This window comes from Cricetulus griseus, chromosome X (assembly GCF_003668045.3).
Source record: "Cricetulus griseus strain 17A/GY chromosome X, alternate assembly CriGri-PICRH-1.0, whole genome shotgun sequence".
NCBI classification, from domain to species: domain Eukaryota; kingdom Metazoa; phylum Chordata; class Mammalia; order Rodentia; family Cricetidae; genus Cricetulus; species Cricetulus griseus.
The window spans coordinates 68,581,173-68,604,952 of NC_048604.1; the positions used below are offsets into that span (position 1 = coordinate 68,581,173).

The window sequence follows — 23,780 nt, forward strand, 5'->3', positions numbered from 1 at the left end:
AGTGAGATTTTTAGAATCTAAATGAGAAAATATATTGACTTCTAGCTTAAGTATTAACATACCTTTGACCCATGCAATCACTTGCTTTTGATAGCTTTCTGTGGCTTAATAAAAAAGAACTCCAAGCAATCTACCTGACCCTAACACTTTTTTTTTCCTGAGTCGGGAGTGCTTTGAAAATTCACAGGATAGCATGGATGTGACTCAGTGGCAGAGTGCTTGGCCACATGTTCAAGGCTTAGGTTTCGAACCCCAATCCTGCCAAACAAAACGAAACACAATATACCCAATAGTAAGGGGAAGTGTGTTCATGGAAAGCACCAGAAAAACCTAAAAGACATTTTTTAACTACCCTCCCTCCAATCCCAGAACATGTAAGCTCTTTCTCCACTGTGATTGCCCTGTTTGTTGATTTTTGAGGTAAAAGTATCAAATAGCCCAGACTGGCCTTGAGCTTGATTTGTAGAGAGTGGCCTTAAACTCCTAATTGTCCTGCCTCTGGGATTAATGTGCCATTACATTCAACTGTGTTTGCTTTTGTAAGTACAAACTGATGGCCATCTGTGTCCAGCCTAAAAAGTGCCTTGGCTACATATTCATCTTTGACCTGAGTCAAAGTTAAAGTTTCCTTTAAGGACAAAGGAAACTTCTGAGGCCAGGGAGCTGCTATGAGGTTGAAATACTCTGCAAGTAACTGCTAGGAGTTAAGTAGCGCACACAAGCCTAGTCCTTTGACTGGTGGGGAGAGGGACCCACCACGATGACCATGACACACAGGACCAGCAGGTGACCTCATCACTCTGCATGTGCATGCCCACTTAGGGTCAGCAACTTTCGTTCAACTCCTTCATCCCCTTGGAATCTCCAGTATACCCTGGACTGTAAAAAAAAAAAAAAAATGTGCAACCAAATCCCATGCAAGTGATCGAAAGAGCAGCACACATACCCAGTCATGTAATTTCAGCTTTTGCTACAATGGGTTTCTTCTGGGAAGAACCCCAGTTTTTTCATCCACAATCAATTGAAAGGATAATTGATTGTACCCTGAAAATTGGTACCATCAAGGAACTGACAGAAAGGAAAGTTCATGAAGAAAACTCTCCTGGCAGGGTGGTGGAGGCCCATGCCTTTAATCCCAGCATTTGGGAGACAGAGGCAAGCGGATCTCTGTGAGTTCAAGGCCAGCCTGGTCTACCTAGTGAGTTCCAGGACAGCCAGGGCAAATCCTGTTTCAAAAAAAAAAAAAAAAAGATTCTGTCTTGCATTGGAGGTTGAGTTGCATGAGCAACTCTAATACATGCAGTCTAAAGATTGATATGGTGTACCCCATATTCCCAGAAGCACCTTCACCCAATTTGCAAGTCAAACCTTACCTTTTACCCTCTTCCAGAACCCACAGTGCCAATAACTCCAGCCAGAGACTTCACTCATTTTATTTAACATTTATTAAACATGTTACATCCCACTCATGAGGCTAGACCCTCAAGACAATAAATCATTAAGAGTCCTCTTACGAACAGACTACTGATGGAACAAATTCAGCAAGACGTTACAACATTTGAGAAAAACTCTAAAACTGTGAAACTAGGAGGGAGGAGTCACTCTAACTTATGGCTGCATGGAGAAATTGACAATTGGCCAGAGTCATGGCCAATTGAGAATGACGACCCTAGATATTGGGACAGGAAAATCAGGGAAAAAGCACTCCAGGGGAACTGAACAGTAAATGCTAATATATTGGAGCATAAGATGGACATGGGAGCCCCCACCCCCACTTGCAGAAAGATCCTTTTTACTTGAGTGGGCGTGAACGTTTGCCTCTGGGTTTCTTTAATGGCAGGCATGCAGCAGGATCAGCAGGTTGATCTGATAATGTGGGCTCATCAGGAGAACTACGCTCTGCAGAGGCACTTGACAGGCTGGGCTCATCCTGGGAGATGGACCGATGACGTTTCCTACGTGACTTAGGAGGTGCCATACATATGAATCTGTTTTTTCTCTTTCTTCTTTGTTGTGCCAGCAGAGCTGCAGCCTTTTTCTCCTTTGCCTCTTTGGCTGTAACATTTTGCTCAAGCTCTGGTTCCAGCTCCGGCTCGAGCACTGGCTCGGGCTCCTGCTCAGGCTCCTGATCTGGCTCAGGCTCGGACTTCCGCTGGGGCTCTGGCTCAGGCTCGGGTTCTGGCATAGGTTCAGACTCGGGTTCCAGCTTAGGATCTGGCTGGGCTTCTGGCTTGGGCTTGGTTTCTGGCTTCGGCTCCCACTGGGGCTCCGTTTCAGGCTCTGGCTCTGGCTCGGTTTCTGGCTCAGACTCCCACTGGGGCTCCGGCTCCGGCTCTGGCTCAGACTCCCACTGGGGCTCCGGCTCAGGCTCAGGCTCTGGCTCGGTTTCTGGCTGGGACTCCCCCTGGGGCTCAGGCTCAGGCTCAGGCTCTGGCTCTGGCTCAGGCTTGGTTTCTGGCTGGGACTCCCACTGGGGCTCAGGCTCAGGCTCAGGCTCAGGCTCTGGCTCAGGCTCGGTTTCTGGCTCAGACTCCCACTGGGGCTCCAGGTCAGGTTCCCATTCGGGTTCGGGCTCCTGCTCGGGCTCCAGTAGTGGTTGTTCAGAACTTTCAACAAGATCCCATATTTCACAAACATCAGATGAAGGCTCAGATTCAATACATTCAACTACCTCTTTTTCATGCACAGGCATTTGGCACTCAACACTGGAATCATCTCTTTTCTTCTCAGCATCCCTCAAATGGGGATTGTCATCATCTTCGTCATCGATAACAATTACTGAAGTCTTCTGAACACTGGAGCCCTCAGTGTTAGAAGACTCGTCAGAGGACTCGATAGAAGACTTGTTAGAAGACTTGTCAGAAGACTTGTCAGAAGATTTGTTAGATTTGTTAGAAGACTCGTCAGAAGACTCATCTGAAATTCAAGAGACATCTATGAATACACTCCTTCTACCTACTTTCTACATACAGACATCAGCAGGTTATTGAGCACAAATTAAACTGAAACTGGTTGAGAGATTGGACATTCTGAATCACAGTTAATATCATGGTTGTAGATTGTTTCCCTTCTATTTTGTATTTTACTAAGAGCAATGACAGATAAACTAGCAATGAAAATATTATGCCCACTTTAAAATCACATTGTCTAAATAACATGAGGTACTTGCTCAGTTGTTCCCAAACACAAACCTGCTGCCTTGTGGTCCATAGCAAAACAAGGGCAATTGCATCAATAAAGTTGTATTTAATTTATATCAAGTTAAAGTTCTCTAGCTTAGAAAACTTCTTTATCTAGTCATTATGGCCTGCCTGGACTTTTGATGCTCTCTACCTTATACAATAGAGTAGATAGTAGTTGTCACCTCCCCCAACCCCAATCTCCACCAAGCTGGAAAGAAAGCTGAGCCATGCCTCTTACCCTCGCCTCTTCCTTGCCATGCTTACTTATAAAGAATGGAAAGAGAGGAAGAGGGAGGAGCAGAGTCTAGGCAGACAGAACTCTACCCATGTCTTAGGCAGCAAGAAGAGCTGCAACTGTATTATGAAACAAGGAGTGGGAACCCAGTCATACTGATATCCAGCACATGATAGAAAAAGAAATGGTGGCACTGGCTATGAAGTCATCATAAACTAAAAGTGTGCAAAGTCAGATCCTAAAACTGCCACATGTGACAAGGCTTCAGAGCTCAGCTATTTCTCTAAGTGAAAATGATACTTGCCTTCACTGCTCATTTCACAGATCTTAGCTCTCTTTTCCTTAGAGGGAGAATCAGAATCAGAGTCTGACTTGATCACCACACAGCTAAGTAATAAGGTGGAAAAAAACAAAAAGAAAAATATGAGCACAATATTCTTCCCTTCAGGGCATTTTCCATATTTTCTACAATAAGCAGGATTACTTGTTAAGTTATGGTTGTTTCCTACACCAACTCTGTTCCGCTTCATTGGAACTACAACCTTTCAATTATTCCTAATTTCTCTATACACTTTTCCATTTTCTTACAACCTACCCAAAGGAGGCATCTGTCAGCTACTAAGAGTAAACTGGACCTTATCAGAGTGTAAGTACTTAAATAGTTCTAGGGGCAGGGAAAAACTCATTGGGGAGCTTATCATTCTTCATCAACTTTCAGATGAATTTGTGTAAGAGTTGATAGCCATAGAGGAAAGGTTCTCAACCTGACCTCTTGTAACTTGACCCAAACATATAGCTGTTAAGCTATAACCTTTCCTTTCTTTTTTCTTTATTTTTTTTTTTTTGATTTTTTGAGACAGGGTTTCTGTGCAGCTTTATAAACCAGGTTGGCCTCAAACTCACAAGAGATCACCTGCTTCTGCCTCCTGAGTGCTGGGATTAAAGGTGTGTGTCACTACCACCCAGCTAACCTTTCCTTTCTTATTCATCGAGATCACATATTAATAAACATTACAATATAAACATTACAAAATTTAAAAGTCCCAGTCTTTGAATTTCCAAACACTTAAAAAATTCAGCCTTTTTAAAATATCCAATCTCTTCCTTTAATCCCAGCACTCGGGAGGCAGAGGCAGGCAGATCTCTGTGAATTTGAGTCCAGCCTGGTCTACAGAGCAAGTTCCAGGACAACCTCCAAAGCAATACAGAGAAACCCGGTCTCGGAAAAAAAAAAAAAGTAAAAACATAAAAGAATTCAGTAATGTCTGGGATCCAGTCATGATCTTCTAGCTCCTCCAAAGGGCCACTTCTTGGCTCCACCCACTATAGCTCACACAGATTGTCTCCTAAGATCAGGATGGCTCCACTCCAAGGCTGCCTGCTGCTGTTCTTGATGGTTGTTCCATGGTACTGGCATCTCCAAAATGCTGAGGTCTCTTGCTGCAGCTGGGCTGTACTTTCACCAATAGCCTCTCCTGGGCTCTTTTTGGGGACTTCAGCCCTTCCACACAGTGCCAAGTCTCAGCTGCTCTCCATGACTTCACAACCAGTACCACCCGAGTGACTCTTACACTACCCAGGTTTTACTGCCAGCACAAGGTACAACCTTGGCCACCTTTGGAACACCACTTCTGTGTGCTAATTTTGAGAAAACACTTCACAGAAGATTTCACCTCAATGATGGTACTCTCTTCTTATATTTTTGGTTGTGAGCCTAGCCTTTAACGGCTGAGCCATCTCTCCAGCCTGGGTACTCTCTTCTTAATCACTGATAATTTCTCAGCTCTAACTGTCCAGCATCAATTATCCCAACAAAGAAAAGTTTCACTTTAGTGGTTCTAGTTTTTTGTTAATCACAACCAATTCTACAGCCCCAGATGACCAGAACCACAGATTCTTAAACTATGCAACAGCCCGAATAGAGTCTTTAAGTGATTTCTAATCTTCCCTGTGGAACCTCACAAATCACACCTTTCAACACCAATGCCCTCTCTCCTGGCACCAATTTCTGTCTTATTTAGGATTATTATTACTGTGATGAAAGACACTCAAATGGACAGGAACATGGAGGCAGGAGCTGATGCAGAGGCCATGGAGGGGAGCTGCTTACTGGCTTGTTCCCCGTGGCTTTCTCAGCCTGCTGTCTTATAGAACTCAGGACCACCAGCACAGGGTGGCACCACACACAATGGGTTGGGCCTGAGTGTCTTTCCTGACTTCTTCCAGTGATGAATGGTGATGTGGAAGTTTAAGACAAATAATCCTTTCTCCCCCAAGTTGCTTTGGGTTTCATCACAGTAATAGTAATCCTAAATAAGACAGAAATTGGTGCCCTACAGGCTTTCCTGCTGCCCAATCTTATGGAGGCATTTTCTCAATTGAGGTTCCTTCCTCTCAAATGATTCTAGCCTGTGTCAAGCTGACATAAAACTAGCTAGCACACACTCTTTAGCCCAAGATACACTGGAACTCACAGAAATTCTACCTCAACCTTCCAAGGGCTAGGATTATACTCATGAACCCCCTGTATGATATACTTTTAAAAAATTATTGTGGCGGAAGGGATATAGTGTGTGAGAATGTGCATGTGCCACAGAACACATGTGGAGGACAACTTTGTGAAGTCAATTCTCTCCTTTCACCTTTACATGGATTCTGGTGATCAAACTCAAAGTCACCAAGCTTATGTGGCAAGTACCTTAAGCCAGTGATCCATCTCCTGGACATGAAACACTTTTATGATGAAAGAAAAACACTCCAAATACTTACTATATTTTCCTGTATCCACTATAAATACTAAGACTAATCTATTTCTACCATGCATCATCTCTTTTAAACTGTAAAGTTGATGAGCCTTTGCTATCTATCCTATTTACTGCTCTAGCCTTAAAGAATCTTTCTTTTAGGCTGGGTTTGATGGCACACACCTTCAATTCCAGTACTCGGGAGGCAGATCTTCTTTTCCCACAACTTACTGGGCCAGATCACTGAAGGGTATAAATGCTAGGCTAAACAACTTGATTTTTATATGATGAGCTATTTGAATTGGGCATCAATATAATCACAGTATATTCAGCATATTCACCTAGAGGCAGGATGTAGACTGGATCATAGAAGACAAGATCAGCCAAAACATCTACTTTTTGACTGATGGAGACTAAAAAAATCACAGTTCAAAGACATTTTGAAAAACTAACTGAGTATAATGGTGCATACCTATAATGCTGGCACTTAAGAAGCAGAGGCCACAAGTTCAAAGCCAATCTTATCTATATAGTGAGTTTGGATCAGCCAGAGCTTCATAGTGAGACCCTGTCTCAAAAGGCCAAAAACTAGCCAAGTATGGTGGTGCATGTCTTTAATCCCAGCCATCAGGAGGCAGAAGCAGGCAGATCTCTATGAGTTAGAGGCCAGCCTAGTCTATATAGAGTTCCTGGAAAGCCAGGGCTACACAGTGAGATCCTGTCTCAAAAGAAAAAAAGCCAAAACCTATAAGTAAGTAAGTAAGTAAGTAAGTAAGTAAGTAAATAAATAAATAAATGCAACAGCTGAACAGTTAAACAATGGCCCAAGGCAAGAATCACACAGTTTAAAACTGGTTATGAAGTCAAACAACCATAGTGACCCTGTCAATAACGTGTAGTGTTTGTTTGTTCTCGGAGAAAATGTGACATTTACTCTTGAATCTCCTTACCCAGAACATCAGGTGTTTACTTTTTTTTCCCCAAAGGTCAAGTTTCACCAATTCTCCTTACCTGGACCTTTTCTCCAGCAATTCAGACATATCTAAATAAAGGAAAGAAAAAGCATTAGGAAGCATGATAAAACCTAGTATCTCATGTCTTTTACTCCTGAAAACCAGTTTATAAACTAGAGCTAGTAAAATTTACATTTCCCTAAAACTGTGGGCATAGTAGAACACTGCCTAGCCACTTTGGGTTCTATGTTCAACAATGGAAAGAAAATCAAAGAAAGGAAGAGAGGGAGGAAGACGGAAGAGAGAAAAGAATTTATAACCTCCAAGAAAGACTGAGAGGAAATGAAAGAAGACTCATCAGGAACCAAAAAGGGGATAAACAACACATAAAGAAAACATGAAGATCTGCTCTTGACAGCAGGGAAATAAACTTCATTTCAGCAAACCAGAGAGAACACTAGAGGGGGCAAACCTAGGACCAGATCAAGCCAAGTGTCCCAAATCTCATTTCAGTCAATTCTACAAAGATGCTTGATTGCATTACTGTTGAAAGAGAGCTCTACTTACAGGCTTCACAGTCTTCATCACTGATGCTGCTTGAATCCATGGTAAGAATAAACTGGGGGGAGGGGGAGAAAGAGGCTTTTAAAGTGAGAGCTACCAACAACACAGGCCATAAAATATCAAAACTCTCCAATAAATGCTGACAACAAGCAACTTCGGAAATGCAAGGTCAGAAGATGCTTTAAGAGCTTACGTGTGTCCAGGCTGGTCTTGATAGCAAAACCTTATCTCAAAACCAAAATAATAATAATGTATTACATTAGACCCTGAGCTGGCTTTAAACCCCATGTAATGGAACAAGACCTTGAAGTATCTATCCTCCTGCCTCCCCTTCTTGAGGACTGGAATTACAGTAGTATGCCTGCCATGCTCAACTTTATGCAATATTAGTAACTGAACCCAGAGTTTCATGCATGCTAGGCAAACACTCTACTGAGTTAGATCCCAGTCCCCTTATGTACTTCTCTTTTAAAAGATTTTTTAGTTGTATCTGTCTGCCTATATATGTGACTACAAGTGCCTGTAGCAACCAGAGATATCAGAACCCTCTAGAGCTAGAGTTACAGGTGGTTGTGAGCCACCCAACATGAGTTCTGGTAACCAAATTTGGGATTCCTGAAAAAGCAACAGGCACTTTTAACTGCTATGCCATCACTCAAGTCCCTATATGCACATCTTTAAAAGATTAAACACACAACTGCATTCAAATAAATGTACAATGTGCACAGATTTCAAAAATATGGAGATGTTTCAGAACTGAACAGTGAGATATTAACTCAGTCAGACCTCTCCAACTATGCTAATAACAATCTGCTGAAAGCTGGCTCACCTAGACTTCCACAAAACATGCTCTTGAGCAGTAGTTATAAAAGTACTGTATCTTTCATAGGGCTACTGTAAAAAGTAAGACAGAAAATAGCTGTCCTCTCTCTTCTCTACCGCTACGGTACCATCAGTTCTTAACCTCTGAGCCACTTCTCCAGCCCCAGTACCATCACTTCTGCTCATTACATTTTTAAACACATTTTTAATCACAATCCACTATAATTACATACATACATGTTTCAATCTGCTACCCTAAATGGCAAGCAACACTAGGACTTGGAAGTATTATGTGTTTAATTTTGGTCAATACAATCACTTATGCATGAATAAGTATCAAGGAGTGGTTCTAAAATCAGGTGGCTCATGTATATAGTCTTAATACTTGGGAAGCTAACGAGGATGATTGCCACAAGTTCCAGGCCAGCCTTAGATAAACTGAGAGTTCCAGGCTATTTTTAGTTATGGAATGAGACTCTAAAAATTTTTTAAAGTGATTTTTTAAAAAAGTGATTAAAATTTTTTAAATTCTTAAAAAAAAAAAAAGACAGTGATTCCCCCACCTTTGTCATGATCTTCTACTCTTCACCACAAAAGTTCAAGGCTTAAAAGGTTGTTTTCATTTTTTTCCGGTTTTTTGAGACAGGGTTTCACTGTGTAGCTTTTGAGCCTGTCCTGGAACTAGCTCTTGTAGACCAGGCTGGTCTTGAACTGCTGGAGTCAGCCTGCCTCTGCCTCCCAAGTGCTGGGATTAAAGGCATGTGCCACCACCACCACCGCCCAGCTAATGTTTTTAAATTTTTATTTATGTGTATGTCTCTGTGTGTACATATGCCACAGCTCAAAGAGCATGTTGGATTCCCTTGGGCTGGAGTTAAAGTTGTTATGAGCTACCCAATATGGGTTCTGGGAATCTAGCTCTGGAAAAGTTGCAAGTACCCTTAGCAACCCAAAATCCCTGAAAGGATTTTTGCCTCCTAGATTCTACTCATTTTCTACTAGAGTACTCATTTTCTCCAAGTGAATCTTTGTACCTCTCACTTCAGAAACCAAGATCTTCAATTCTTCAAATGCTAGAGGTATGCCTGGTGTAGTGGCAAGCACCCTGAATCTTAGCACTCAGGAGGCTGAGGGAAGAGCTCAGTTTGAGGCCAGTGTGATGGAAGTTAAGTACTAAGTTCCAGGACAGCCAGACTATACAGAGACCATCACAAAAAAGAAAGAAACAAGTTTGGCCTTTATTCCCAGCACTCAGAGGCAGAAGCAAGTAGATTTTTGTGAGTTTGTGGTCAGTCTAGTCTTCATAGTGAGTTTCAGGCCAGCCAGGGATACCCAGTCAAACACTGCCCCAGAAATACAAATATATTTTTTTAAAGTAAGAAATGAAATAAGATAGCTTTTTGAGTTTAAGAAATAGTACTAGTAGTGGAATTGCTGAGAAAGATTGTGAGTACTTAATGTGAGGTACTGTGGCCCTTCATCATTAATCCTGGAAATCAGGAGGAAAGGGCAGTTGGAGATCTGTGTTGAGGCCTAAGAGTTTCAGGACAGTCAGGACCACACAGTGAGATCCTGTACCAAAAATTGGGTAGAAGTATAGATATTTAAAATACTGGAACTGCTGGACAATCCTCTAAAAAGTTCACAGTTTATATTCTATTCAGTTCTATGAAACTGCCTACTTCCTTACACATTTGCCAATACTGGATATTACCAAACTCCTTTTCTAACTGTACCACTCTGAGATATATAGCCATTTAATTTTATTTTGTTCATTTATTAGAAAATTAATCATGGTGGTATAGTATAGTTCTGTAATCCCAGCAGAAGGATCACTATACATTTGAGGTCAACCTGTGCTATATAGTGAGACTCACATAAAAAATATTTAGGGCTAGAGAGATGGCTCAGAGGTTAAGAGCACTGGCTGCTCTTCCAGAGGTCCTGAGTTCAATTCCCAGCAAGCATATGGTGACTCACAACCATCTGTAATGAGATCTGGTGCCCTCTTCTGACCTGCAGGGATACATGCAGACAGAACACTGTATACATAATAAATAAATATTTAAAAAATATTTTAAAAGTTTTTTTGTAAATTAAGGAAAACAGCCTATTACAATATATAATGCAAAATTCACCTATCTTTACTTTTTTAAAAACAAGGTCTCACACTGTAGCTCAGGCTGGCCTGGAACTCTCTGTGTAAGCCAGGCTGGCTTCAAATACTTTAATAAGCTTCCCATCAGCATAGCCTTCCCAGTGCTGGGAATTACATCACACCTATCCATTACTTTTAAATTTTAGGGGTTTTGGTTTTTTGTTTCTTAACAACTGTGTGAAACTTATTTTGACATTAAGGAGTAAATCAAGTAAGAATTCCAAGGTTTTTTTTTTGGTTTTTCCAGACAGTGTTTCTCTGTGGCTTTGGAGGCTGTCCTGGAACAAGCTCTTGTAGACCAGGCTGATCTTGAACTCACAGAGATCTGCCTGCCTCTGCCTCCCGAGTGCTGGGATTAAAGGTGTGTGCCACCACTGCCCGGCTGAATTCCAACTTTCTTTTCACAATTTCATACACAGAAATGTAATGCACTTAGACAATATTCCCTGCCATTATCCTCTGATGTCCTTCCTCACACAGAATCCTTCTTCCCCTCCTACTTCCATGCCTTTGCGAGGGCATTGTATTTAGTTAGGGTTGCTTGCAAGAGTATGTGTGTAAACTCCAACTGAGCAGAAATTCTGGAATAAACCTTCTCCCCAATCCCAACGTTTTTGGGTTGCTTTGTTTTTCTAATGCTAGCAATTAAACCTGGGGCTTTGAATATGTTCTAATATGTTTCTTTCCAAATGGTTCCATTATTCTCAAATTGTCTGCTGACCCATCTTCCTGCCGCCATTCCTTCCAAATATCCTTTTTAACTTGAACTAAACTTTCTTTGGATTTACCTCCCTCCATATTTCACACCCACAGACTTGTCTGTGAGGGATGGACATAGTGCAGTATTTTCAAGTGAGAGGGAATGCTGAAGAGACACAGTTTTTTTGTTGTTTTGTTTTTTGTTTGTTTGTTTCTGAGACAGGGTTTCTCTGTGGCTTTGGAGGCTGCCCTGCAACTAGCTCTTGTAGACCAGGCTGGTCTCAAACTCACAGAGATCCACCTGCCTCTGCCTCCCGAGAGTCACAGCTATTTTAAATACTATTTAAATACTATTAAATAATATTTAAATCATGATGAAAATCATTTTGCCTGGGTCTCTCTGGGGCCAGCAGTATCAATAATGGAGTGGAAATCATATAACAGGCATGAATTTCATCAGAGTGACTTCCTATAAATTATGTATGCTCAATGTATTATACGCATCAGGGAATTATGAGCTTCTGGCCACTAACAGAGATATGTAGGAGTCTGGAATTCTAGACCCTAAGATTATTTCTTTACAATTTACATCGAAGACTAACCAAGTTCAGGCAGGTGAAATGGCCCAGCAGTGGTGCTTGCTTACCACCAAACTTAACCTGAATTTGAACCCAGGGATCTACATAAAGGATTCCTGCAAATTGCCTATCCTCTGTTCTCCATACATCCACTATTACACATGCATGTCTACACAAAAATAAATAAATGTAATGTTCTGAAAAGATTAACTGAGGCCAGGTAATGGTGGCCCGCATCTTAAACTCAGTCCTCAGGAGGCAGAGGCAGTGAGTTCAAGACCAGCCTGGTCTGCAGAGTGAGTTCCAGGACAGCCAGGGCTATACAGTGAAACCTCCCTCCCCCCCCCCAAATAAGATTAATAGGGCATGGTAACTCAGACCTGCAACCTCAGTACTCAGGAGGAAAAGGTAGAAAGATCCCAGGTTCAAAGCCACCCTGGGCTACAGAGCAAGTCTTTGCCTCAAAAAGAGAAAAAATATGTCCCAGCAGTGCTTGCAAGGCAGACCAGGCAGATCTCTGTGAGAGAGAAGAGAGTGCATTTATTTATTTATTGGTTGTTTTATAGACACAGTTTCTCTGTGCTAGGATTAAAATTGTGGGCTACCACCACCCCAGCAATAAACAGAGGGAGGGGCAACTGTGAACACAATGTAAAATAAATATATTTATTAGAGAGCCTTTGTCTCTGAGGACAGCTTGAACCAGGAGTTGGAGACATAATCTGAATAACCAAATGAGACTAAGTATTAAAAAAAATAGCTGGACAGATGAGATGACTCAGAACTAAAGGCAAACTGACTCCAAAACCCCGAACACATGGAGAGATAGGATAGCACCAACTCTATAGAATTGTCCTAAGCTCCACCATGAAAATACACACGTACACAATACTGAATTAAAATGTTTCTGTTTTTGAGTCGGTTTCCTCTGCGAGCCTTGGCGGTCTTGAAGGCCAGGCTAACATCACATTCGATAGATCTGTCTACCTCTGCCTCCTCAGTGATGAGATTAAAGGTGTGCACACCAGCACCGAGCAAGACATCTTTTTAATTATTTTTATATGCATTGGTGTTTTGCCCAACTGGAGCTACAGACAATTGTGAACCACCATGTATATAGCCCCTTAATCCACTTTCAAGTGACACGTTAATGAGGTATAAAGAAAAAAAAACATCAATTTAACCTACTTTTATTTCAACACGGTAGTCTTGTAATTATTAATTGCTCAACCCCTATTCTCCCATAAGCTGCTCTCATGGCCTCACACTCTCAGTGAATTTTCCCTGTGGCGTTGGCTGGCCGGCTCAGGGTTGGCTTCTTAGTCCTCATTCTGGTCTGGTCCAGCGTAGTGAACCTCACCACAGAAGACAGCAGGGTCACCCTGCCCCCCAGCCACTCGACCCCATCCCCTACTCCCCTCAGCCACTTCCTCCCTCCCTCTGCCCCACCCTACCCCCCAGTCCCCCAGCAACTCAGCCCTGCCTTCAGCAACACCTCACCAGACACTCCACCCAGTCCCCTACTCCCCCTATCCACTTCCTCCCTCCCTCTGCCCCCTGGTCCCCCCCCAGCCATCCTGCCCTCAGCTCAGTCTAGCCAGCCGCCCCACGCCCTAGTACCCCCCAGCCACTCGGCCCCGCCGTCAGCACCCTCTCACCAGCCATCCTGCCCCCCCAGTCACTCCCCTCCCCGCCTTCTGCTCCAGCTCTCGCCAGCCTCCCGCCTTCTACTCTCCCCAGTCACTTCCTCTCCCCCTCTGCCTCCCGGTCCCCTCCCACCCGCGCCAGCTATTCTGCCCTCACCACCCTCTCGCCAGCCACCCTGCTTCCTAGTGCACCAGCCACTCCGTCCCGCCCGTTTCTCCTGCTCTTGCCAGGCGCCCCGCCCCGTCTGCCCAGCCACTCCACCCCACACTTTTCTCCCGCTCTCACCACTCCACCCCGCCCCTTTGTCTGCCCAGTGACTCGGCCCCGCCTTCTGCTCCCGCCAGCCACTCTGCCCCGCCCCTTTCTCCCGTTCCTGCCAAGCGCCCCGCCCTATTATGCCCAGCCACTCTGCCCCGCTCCTTTCTCCCGCTCTTGGCAGGCGCCCCGCCCCTGTCTGCCCGCCCCCCAGCCTTGCCTTCTGCTCCCGTTCTCGCTAGCCACTCCGACCCGCCCCTTTCTCCCGCTCTTGCCAGGTGCCCCACCGCCTTGTCTGCCCAGCCACTCCGCCCCGCCCCCCAGTGCCTCAGCCACTTCCGTCCCCTGCTTTCCCTCCCCAAAGCAGCCCTGTCAGTGCTCCCGCCAGCCACTTCCGCCCCTGCTCCAACTCTCGCCAGCCCTGCTCCAACTCTCGCCCGAGACTTCCCCTCTCCTCCTGTTCTCGCAAGTTGCCCCGCCCTCCACCCCAGTCACGCCCCACTCTGCTTTCTCAACTTCCCATTGGCTGTGCAGCCAGGGTTGTCCAACCTTCCAAAGAGAGTCTGCTCCTCTCCGTGCCCCGCCCACCGTCCTCAGTTTAGTGGAAACTTCTAGAAAACCAAGCTGGCGTGACGAACCTGCTTCTAGAAGCTTCCAGAGACTTCGACACCCACCCCTTCTACCAGTACAGTGGCCTTGGTCCGCAATTCTCTCGCCTCAGCATGACACCCCAATTTCGTGTACCTGACTCAACCTCAGTTTACCAGCTAATTCCCCAGCACAGAAACATTCATTCCTCTACCCACTCAGGCCTCTCCAAGGGGGTGTGCCGCCATGGCACTATGCAGCCGGAGCTGTGCCATTGTACCACACAGCATATAAAGATTGGGCCCACGGATGGCGGTGCTGTCCCACTTGTCCCAAACCTGACCTCCTCTTGCTATGCCACCAACCACTATGCCACCTGTTTGGAACCAGAAGTGCCCTCTTCCTAGTAGGCACTTCTCCCACTGTTCGGAGCCGTCATCTTCCCACTCCGAGACCTCCTCAACCCCCCTCAGAGGTATCAGTCCTGGTCTGCCCACTCCCCCCCACCCCCGTATCAGACTATGGGTTTAACGAAGTTTTTCTCCATCTTTTGGCAGTGCCGGGGATCAAACCCAAGTCCTTCTGCATTGTTGGTGACATTCCGGTGCCCTGTCCTGGATACCGCACTTCTGAGGTGAAAACGGTCTAAATGAATCTCAGTCCCAAACTTCGCATGCTCACACAAATAACCACTCTAGTAGTGGTGTTATTAATTAAATCCACTACACTAAAATGAGTCCACTGCCCTCCTTAGCCCACCATTTTCGTACCTGCTTTCGCAGTGCCGAGCGCTCGAGACGGCCACCAACGGCTCCTGAGCCTGTATGAAACGGATGCCTGGCACAGCGCCTTTTATAGGGCAATGCCCCCAGGCAACATGGGAACTGACGGTGTTCCCGCCTCTCCTGTACCAACCTATCACGTGTGATCATGAATTCTGTGGCTATGAATTTGTTACATCAACTTCCGGTACCGGGTACAACTTCTGAGACGTCGCTTATCACGGAAGTGCGTCATTTCAACTTAGACCTGTAAACCAAAGGCGATTCTCGAACAATCCCACCCCGCTAGCGTCCCCCATTTTGTTTTTGAGATCTGTGGTCCATGTGGTCCATGTAGCTTAGGCTGGCCTGCCTTTGCCTTTGGAGTACTGGGAATACAAGTCACCATGTCCGGCTTCTAACTTTTTTTTGAGTGATAGAAAAAACAAACTGAATTATTTAAAATGTGAACATTTTAAGGCTATTTTGCACTATCTTGCCTGAGCTGCCATTTTCGGGTTTTTTGGGGGAGGAGTTGGCATTTTTTGGGGGTAGGTTTTTGTTTGTTTTCTCTGTTTTTTTTTAATTTTAATTAGAAAGAAAACTATTTTAATTTCTTCATTTTTTTTCCTTCCCCCCGCCCCCCAAAGCTTCTCTATGTAGCCGCGGCTGTCCTGGAACTCCGTACACCTGGCTGGGCGTATTAAATGTGTTTGCCGCCACCACCCGATTACCGAAACCTTTTAAAATTTCATCTACCTGAGCGCTGACCGAAAAGACCAGTACCAGCGTAAGAGCAAGGAGCAACCCAAAAACATCTAGCAAGAGTGAACAGTGAGTGGCGCTAGCATCCAGAATTATCTGACCCTGAAGAAAAAAAAAAAATGGAGTACGGTCACTTAAAGCTTTATGGTGCCCATTTCAAACGCACCAAAAAAAAAGTGCTTTTTATACCTTACCTTTTTCTGGCACACAATACATAATAAGCATCCCATGCATTCATTTGCCTGTGTAGGCACTATTCCAAGTTATTTCATATGGGCTTTAAACTGACACCTTAAAAAATAATACATGAAGGCCAGGCGTTGGTGGCTCACGCCTTTAATCTCAGCTCTCTGGAGGCAGAAGCAGGTGGATCTCTGTGAGTTCGAGGCCAGCCTGGTCTCCAGAGCGAGTGCCAGGATAGGCTCCAAAGCTACACAGAGAAACCCTGTCTCGAAAAACCAAAAACCAAAAAAAAAAAAAAAAAAAAATACATGAAGGGGCCTCGTATAGTGGCACACACCTTTATTTCCAGCACATGGAGGGAGGCAGATCTCCGTTGAGTTTGAGACTAACATGGTCTACAGAGTGAGTTCTAGAACAGCCACATAGTAATACCCTGTCTTGGCGAGAAAAAAAGAAAGTACAGGAGGTGATGGAGACAGGGTTGCTTCAGTGGTTAAGAGCATTCTTACAGACGATCCAGGTTCAATTGCCAGCACCCATACAGTGCTTACAACCACCTATAACACGAATTCCAGAGAATCTGAGGCCCTCTTCTAACCACCTCAGGCACTATATAAATACATGCAAGTAAAGATATACATGCAAACAAAACCTCATATTTGTAAAAAATAATAATAATAAAATAAAAAAGAAATAAAAGAAAATCTAAAAACAAAAAAAAAAGTAAGCTGGGCGTTGTTGGCGCACGACTTTAATCCCAGCAATTGGAAGGCAGGTCTCTGAGTTCAAGATCAGCCTGGTCTACAAGAGCTAGCTCCAGGACAGCCTCCAAAGCTACACAGAGAAACCCTGTCTCGAAAAAGCAGAAAAAAAAAGGTATATTTAAGATAGGAACAAGGTCACTGGCATGCCACCCTTGTCCCTGCTACTCAGGAAGCTGAGGCCAAAGAATTCCTTGAGCCTGGGAACCCAGGAGCCCACCTGAACAAAGGCAAGTCTTATCTCTCTAAACAATTAAAAATTTAGCGTTAGGGCCTGGGAAAAAAGTTCGGCAAGCAGAATTTAAAAAAAAGAAAAAAGAAAATAGAGCATGGTGCTTCTTTAATCAGGAGAGTCACAGAGAAAGACACCTGATATCTACACACACAGAAACATACATATACTATACATCTAAGTTTTTTAAAAAATAAAAATGTAGAGCTGGAGAGATGGGATCAGCTGTTAAGGGACTGGTTGCTCTTCCAGTGAACCCAGGTTTAATTCCCAGCACCCACATGGCTTTCACAATCATCTGTAACTCCAACTCCAGGGGATCCAACGTCCTGTCAGTATCACAAGCATGCAGGTTTATGAACATGCATGCAAAGCACCAATACACATAAAAAACACTAACATGCAATGTCAGTAATCACATTTTAAGAGGTCAAACAACTACAAAGTGGCATGGCTAGAGCTCAATTGTATAACAGCACTAATTCAAAAACGTACTATAAACAAAGCTTCCTAAACTGAGAGTAATAATTACTTTCTCCTCCTTAAAAATGGAGATTCCTTGACTGTGTGGATTAGATGTATGTCAAGAACCTAAATGGCGCCTGAGTGGTCATGGCGCATGCCTTTAATCCCAGCACTTGGGAGGCAAAGACAGGTGGATCTCCCCGAGTCTTGAGGCCAACCTGGTCTACAGAGTTCTAGGACAGGCCCCAAAGCTACACATAGGAAACCCTGTCTCGAAAAAAAACAAAGAAAAAAAAATAACCTAAGTGGTAGGAATAAGAAACATAAGCCAAATGTTGATATTACACACCTAAACTCCCAGCACTTGAGTTGGGGAGGAACAGTTCAGCCAGATACAATGGCACATACCTGTAATTCCAGGTCAGGAAGCTGAAGCAAAAGGCTAAGTTTGAAGCCAGCCAGGGCTATGTAGTGAAATCGGGTCCAAAAAAAAAGCAGGACGAGGCGGCACATGCTTATAATCTCTTTAACATCAGCACACTGGAAGCAGAAGCAGGAGAACCTGAAGTTCAAGGCCAGCCTTGGTTACAGGGAATCCTGTCTAAAACTGCAAAAGAAGTTAAAGTTCAGTTCAGCAACTACACAAATTTATTTAATCTATTCAAAACACTCAGACTGAATGCAGGAGCCACTGAAGATGAGATAAATGATGCACTCTTAATGAATGTGAAGGATAGACTTAATGAGTAATTGACTTCATCCCACACTATAGTGATGGGGCCAACCTTTCTTCCCATACCACCTTTTTTGTTTGAGACAGGGCTTCAACTACATAGTTTAGGATGTCCTTTAACCTCTGGTAATTCTCTTGTCTCAGCCTACCTACAGTTGTGAGAACACATAGACCCCCCCAAAATCATTGCAACCTACATTACCCAGATTCCAAAAAACACAAATCTCATTACGGCTTTAGAGCACAATAAAATTGTTAAGTAAATTACATGAAATTTTACTATTACTTAAATATTTGAAAGTATTTTCTTATATGTACAGGTTATCTTGCTTTTGGGGGTTTGTTTGTTTGTTTTTTGAGACAGGGTTTCTCTTTGGCTTTGGAGGCTGTCCTGGAGCTAGCTCTTGTAGACCAGGCTGGTCTCGAACTCAGAGACCTGAGCCCAATTTCTGGAATTAAAGGCATGCACCCCCACGCCCAGCGTGTTACCTTGCTTGCATGTATGTCTATGCACAATGTTAATACATACATTTTTCATTTGTGTTCTGCCTGTATGCTTATCCCTGCACCATGTGCATACCTGATGCCCAAGGAGGCCAAAAGAGGGTAAAGGATCCCCTGGAATAGTTAGATTGCCAAGTAGGTGCTGGGAATCAAACCCGGGGACCTCTGGAAGTGCACCATCTCTCCAGCCCCAAATGTTTCCCTTTGTCTCTGGAAAAACTAGAAGCCAAACTTGTGACTGAGTTCACTGTCCACAGTGGAGGCAAAAGTGTTGGGTCTGTAAATAACACATAAAGAAAGAGTATATGGTCTGTACCTATAGCTCCGTATTTATGTACTTGCTAGACATGCCTAAGGTCCTCTCTGTTCAGTCACCAAAATGTAAGGTAAACAAGACTGACCTGCCCCCCAAACTGGGTGGTGGTGGCACATGCTTTTAATCCCAGCACTTGGGAGGCAAAAGCAGGTGGATCTCAGTGACTCTGAAGCCAGCCTGGTCTACAGAGTGAGTTCCAGGACAGGCAGGACTGTCCCACAGAGAAACCCTGTCTCGAAAAACCAATTAAAAAAAAACTGCAAATGTGTATTTGGGGCTCTGCTTTCCCCTATATGGATTATTTAGTATCTCCTATCCTCCCATCTGAAAACCAAGTTACTTCCTAATATCACACCTAAAATAAGTAAACACTTCCTGGTTGTGCTATTTTTTGAGCTATTCAAGCACAAGTTTCATCAGTAATAGTCAACACAATGAGACAAAATACATCAAGCCATATTAAGGGGAAATCATCCATTTATTGTTTAAAGATCGCAAGACAACATCTGAATATCTGGAGCACAATTTAAATGCTTTACTTTTTCAATAAAGCAGAGTATAATAGAAAAAAACACAAATTAGTTTCCAATAATATCTATAACTATCTGAATTAAGTCTTCCACAGACATGTTACCTGGAAATAAAAGCCTGTTACAATAAGCAAAGCTACAACCAGAGTGGCTACTTTTCGTGCCGGGAAAAAGTTCATCCCTATAGGAGGAATGATGTGCTATGTAAAATGGCCACAGATCACAGCCATAGCGGCACTGGAGGTCTATTATCCAAGCCCACATTTAGTAGTTCAGTGAATTTTGAAAATCAGTTTACCTGTAACCATGCTGGCAACCTTTAACTGATATTTATTCAGTTAAAAATAAATTAAGAAATCCCTGGTGTTCCTTGATTTACATTACTAAAGGTACACAGTTCATTATAATGTAATTCTGCTTCAGAATCACACATGAGACTCCTTGCTTAGGTTTTAAATAGCAGTAAGAATCACAAATTCAAGGTCTTAATTATCAATAACTTGTCAGCTAAGGTACATTCAGGCAAGAGCTGCAACTACAGAATAGGTGCACTGCCTAGGTGCTTTGGAAAGATAATATAGAGCACTACAAACAGAGAAAACTGATCTGTGACTGGAGAGTCCAAGTGCAGTAGAGCAGTACAAACAGAGTCATATGTCGGCTTGTTTGTTTAAGCCTCAAGCCCTCTATGTTGAAATGCATTTTTTTAACCACCAAGAATTCAAGCTCCAGGAGGGTAAATAAAGCCTAACTTGTACTCTAAACCAAGTAGTAATACAAATTCAGTAATACCACGACTGAATCCATAGACTTAGAGATTAAGTCTAGAAGATAAATATACACTAACAGAGTCTGAAAAATAATTGCTTGTATAGAGATGATCCTGCAGAGCTTTTACCTCTAAATCTGTCAGTTAACATTATTTAATGTACGGAGACAACTGCAACTTACTAATCAAATATTTGAATGCTTATACTTACCTGGGATTTCATTTCTGCTGAAAGAAATAGGAAGAACAGGACTCACTTTAAAAAAAAAACAAACTTTAGAAAGGAAGGTAAAAATCTTAGCACACACTACCACTTTTGGAAGCAGCATAGGAGGGGCAGTCAAGGGCTTAAACACTGGTGAAATAGGTAAAAATTAGACAAAGAACTAATTATTATCAACAACAGTACCACAACTGTGCCCTTCATGATTAATATTCACTCCTAAGAATTTTCATTTGGCACCAGATGGCGTGTTCAAGAGAAACACTCTGGGATGATTGAAACAAGACTTGGTTTTGTTATCAGTCACAAAAATTAAAGGGAGGGGGGAAACAAATAGGAAAGAGACTGAAAAACCTGGAGTCACCATTTAAATCAACAAAGCACTGACAGCATCAAGCATTAGGTCAAACACTAAAATGACTGATATAGGCTCAAGTGGTTTATAAAACCTATAAAAAGACTACACCAGCAAGGTCCCTGTCCCTGTCAGAGTTCAGACACTAAAACAGGAAGCAACATTTTAGTTTAAAACCTTGTCTCAGAAGAATCAAAATCACTTCACATGAGTTTAAAAATACCTGAAAGCAAACATTTTTAAAAGCTCCAATACCCAAAATATAAAGAAAAAAAAAAAAGGATCAGAAGACTCGATCAATCCATGGAATCAGAAAATAGCTGGTCAATCTCTATCTCCCTCCACACACATTAAGCATCCCGTGGAAGACCAAGGGAGACCAGACCTTCCAGACCTCTGCACCATCTGCTTGCTATAAAACTCTACAGAGATTCCTTGTGAAATAGCAGTTTCTTATCTCTTGTCTCTCCCCATCATGCAGGAAGCAAGTCTGGCTGTGCTATTCTATTATCGCTATATATCACCCATCTGCAACACGGTACTGTACAGATACAGATAAGCACAAAGCATGTTATCTAGTTCCCTTTCCCCCAGAAGGTCGAGGCTCAGGTACAGGGGTAATTCTCCTGTGCGTGGTCTTTATTCAGGCTGACTCAGTGACTTCAACAGGCTTAATCATGTGGTCAGGTTTGTTGCCAGCTGCATAATGCTCCCACATCTGCAGATAGAGTCGCTCTAATTCCATTGTGTATTGTTTGGTGTTGAACAAAGGGCTAGATATTCTCTGTTTCCAAACTTTGCCACGAATTTTCTTCAGGCTAGGTAATAAAAACAAAGATAACCAATTTTACAAGTCAGAACAAAAACTCAGAACTAGACCCTATGAATACCTAGTCATTTTTGTGTGAGAATAATATAAAAAATAATAATTCTTAGAAGGGCAGTAGTGGTGCATGCCTTTAATCCCAGCACTTGGGAGACAGAGGCAGTCAGATCTTGTCTACAAAGCGAGTTCCAGGAGGGCTGAACCAAAAATAACACTTTTTTCTGATTGGCCTGTCAACACAAACATCTGGGAAGAGGGAACCTCAAGTGAGAAATTCCACCCACCAGACTGATCTATGGGCATGTCTGTAAGGCATTTTCTTGATTAATGTCAGAGGACCTAAGTCAATATGGGCGGTGTCACTCCTAGCAAGCAGGCTGAGCAATGTCACGGGGAGCAAGCCACCAAGTAGTGTTCCTCCATTTCTGTGCTCTAATTCTTGCTGCCAGGTTCTTGCCTTGGCATCTGTTCATGATGAACTGTGATATGAATACATAAGCCAGATAAACTCTTTCTTCTCCAAGTTGATTTTGGTTATGGAGTTTAACAAAGAAATATATTGAAAGTTGGCTGTCCATTGGTGCTCAACCAAACTGTATTCATATTAATATTAATGCTTCCTTTCAAATAACAAAACAAAAAAGAGCCTATGGACTATTTGTATATTTGGGTGTGTATGCATGTAAAGGCCAGAGGACTCACAGAGGTCGCCTGCCTCTGCCTCCCAAGTGCTGGGGTTAAAGGTGTGTGCTAATAATGTCCAGCAGGGAAAAAAATTAATGCATTAAACATAAAACAAAGAGACAAATTAGAAACACTATTTCATTGAATGAGTGAAGCTCCATTTACCTTAGCATGATCCCTCTAATTCCCACTCATTTTCAGGCAACTAAGTTTTTTTTAATGCTTTTTTGTTGGTGGTGGTGGTGCTTTTTAAAATCCTACTATGAAAAAGTGGAACATCTGATGCTTTTGAAAGTTCTTTATTAAAGTTTACTGATTACTTGAGAGTTTAGACCATGTCCCATGAAGAGAGCATACAACTTAATTCATCTATTTTATATTACTTATGGCTTTATTTTAGCCACATTCTCCATATAGTTTGCTTCTAGCAGTTTACTTACTATTCTAAATCAGTGCCCAATTTCACAGCTATGTCTTCATATTCTTGTCTGCTTTTAGCAATGAGCTCAAGACATCCTAGGCAAGTGAGCTGAGAGGCTGCAACCCGAGAGGCCAGAGTCTCTCCTAGAAGGTAAAGATAATAATGCACATCTTAGAACTGTAAGTCACACAGTCATCAATGTTAATTGCATTTAAGGATCCACACAGTACAGATGAGGAGGATGGTGCCAAGTATTCAAGCTTGAAAAAGTCCCATTTTCTATCATCCCACCTTAATTACTTCTAGTACACACCATTTCACCTTCAAGTACTCTTCTTGACCCAAACGAAAAATTAACGAATAAAGAATGATGCCATGATTTATCAGCCACTTACCTGGCATAGTCACCATGGGTGTTCCTGCCCAGAGAACATCCATCCCTGTAGTGTGCCCATTACATAAGGGAGTGTCCAGGCAGACATCAGCCAGCTGACCTCTCCTGACATGCTCCTCTTTAGGAGCCACGGGTGAAAAAATTATACGGTTCTGGGGAAGGCCCATATTTTGTGCATATTGTTGAATATTAGGTTCTCCTACTGCTGGAAAACGCAACAGCCAAAGCACGCTATTAGGTACACGTTTCAGAATCTTAAAAAAAAAAAAAAAAAAGAAAAAAAAAAGAAAAAAAAAAAGGAAAATGAGAAGATTAATAGTACTTCTGCCCTTTCCCAAAATCATTCTATTTCACTTTATTCTTTACATTGAGAAGCATACTTGAGATGTGGTGATGTAGCTCAGTTGGGATAGTTTGCCTAGCACAAAGTCCT

General features: G+C 42.9%; 2 protein-coding genes across 3 annotated transcripts in view; both read right to left on the minus strand.

Moving 5' to 3' along the window:
• Positions 1-1,427: 1,427 nt before the first annotated feature.
• On the minus strand, positions 1,428-9,163 carry LOC103163020 (protein TsetseEP-like). The gene is made up of 4 exons (XM_027431802.2): positions 7,682-9,163; positions 7,173-7,203; positions 3,722-3,804; positions 1,428-2,916 (listed from the first exon to the last, which is right to left on the minus strand). Exons 1-4 carry the CDS (start codon positions 7,719-7,721, stop codon positions 1,793-1,795), a joined length of 1,278 nt encoding a protein of 425 aa, XP_027287603.1. The 5' UTR covers positions 7,722-9,163; the 3' UTR covers positions 1,428-1,792.
• A 10,441-nt stretch (positions 9,164-19,604) lies between these two features.
• Positions 19,605-23,780, minus strand: part of Ogt (O-linked N-acetylglucosamine (GlcNAc) transferase) — a 42,148-nt gene continuing 37,972 nt past the window's right edge. The window contains exons 20-22 of one of the 2 annotated variants that reach the window (XM_027431755.2): positions 23,349-23,601; positions 22,973-23,096; positions 19,605-21,840 (exon numbers count right to left, since the gene is read on the minus strand). In XM_027431755.2, coding sequence (XP_027287556.1) covers positions 21,666-21,840; positions 22,973-23,096; positions 23,349-23,601 — 552 coding nt within the window. In that variant the 3' untranslated portion in view covers positions 19,605-21,665. The remainder of the gene's footprint in view (positions 21,841-22,972; positions 23,097-23,348; positions 23,602-23,780) is intronic. The other variant, XM_027431756.2, reaches the window with a different exon arrangement.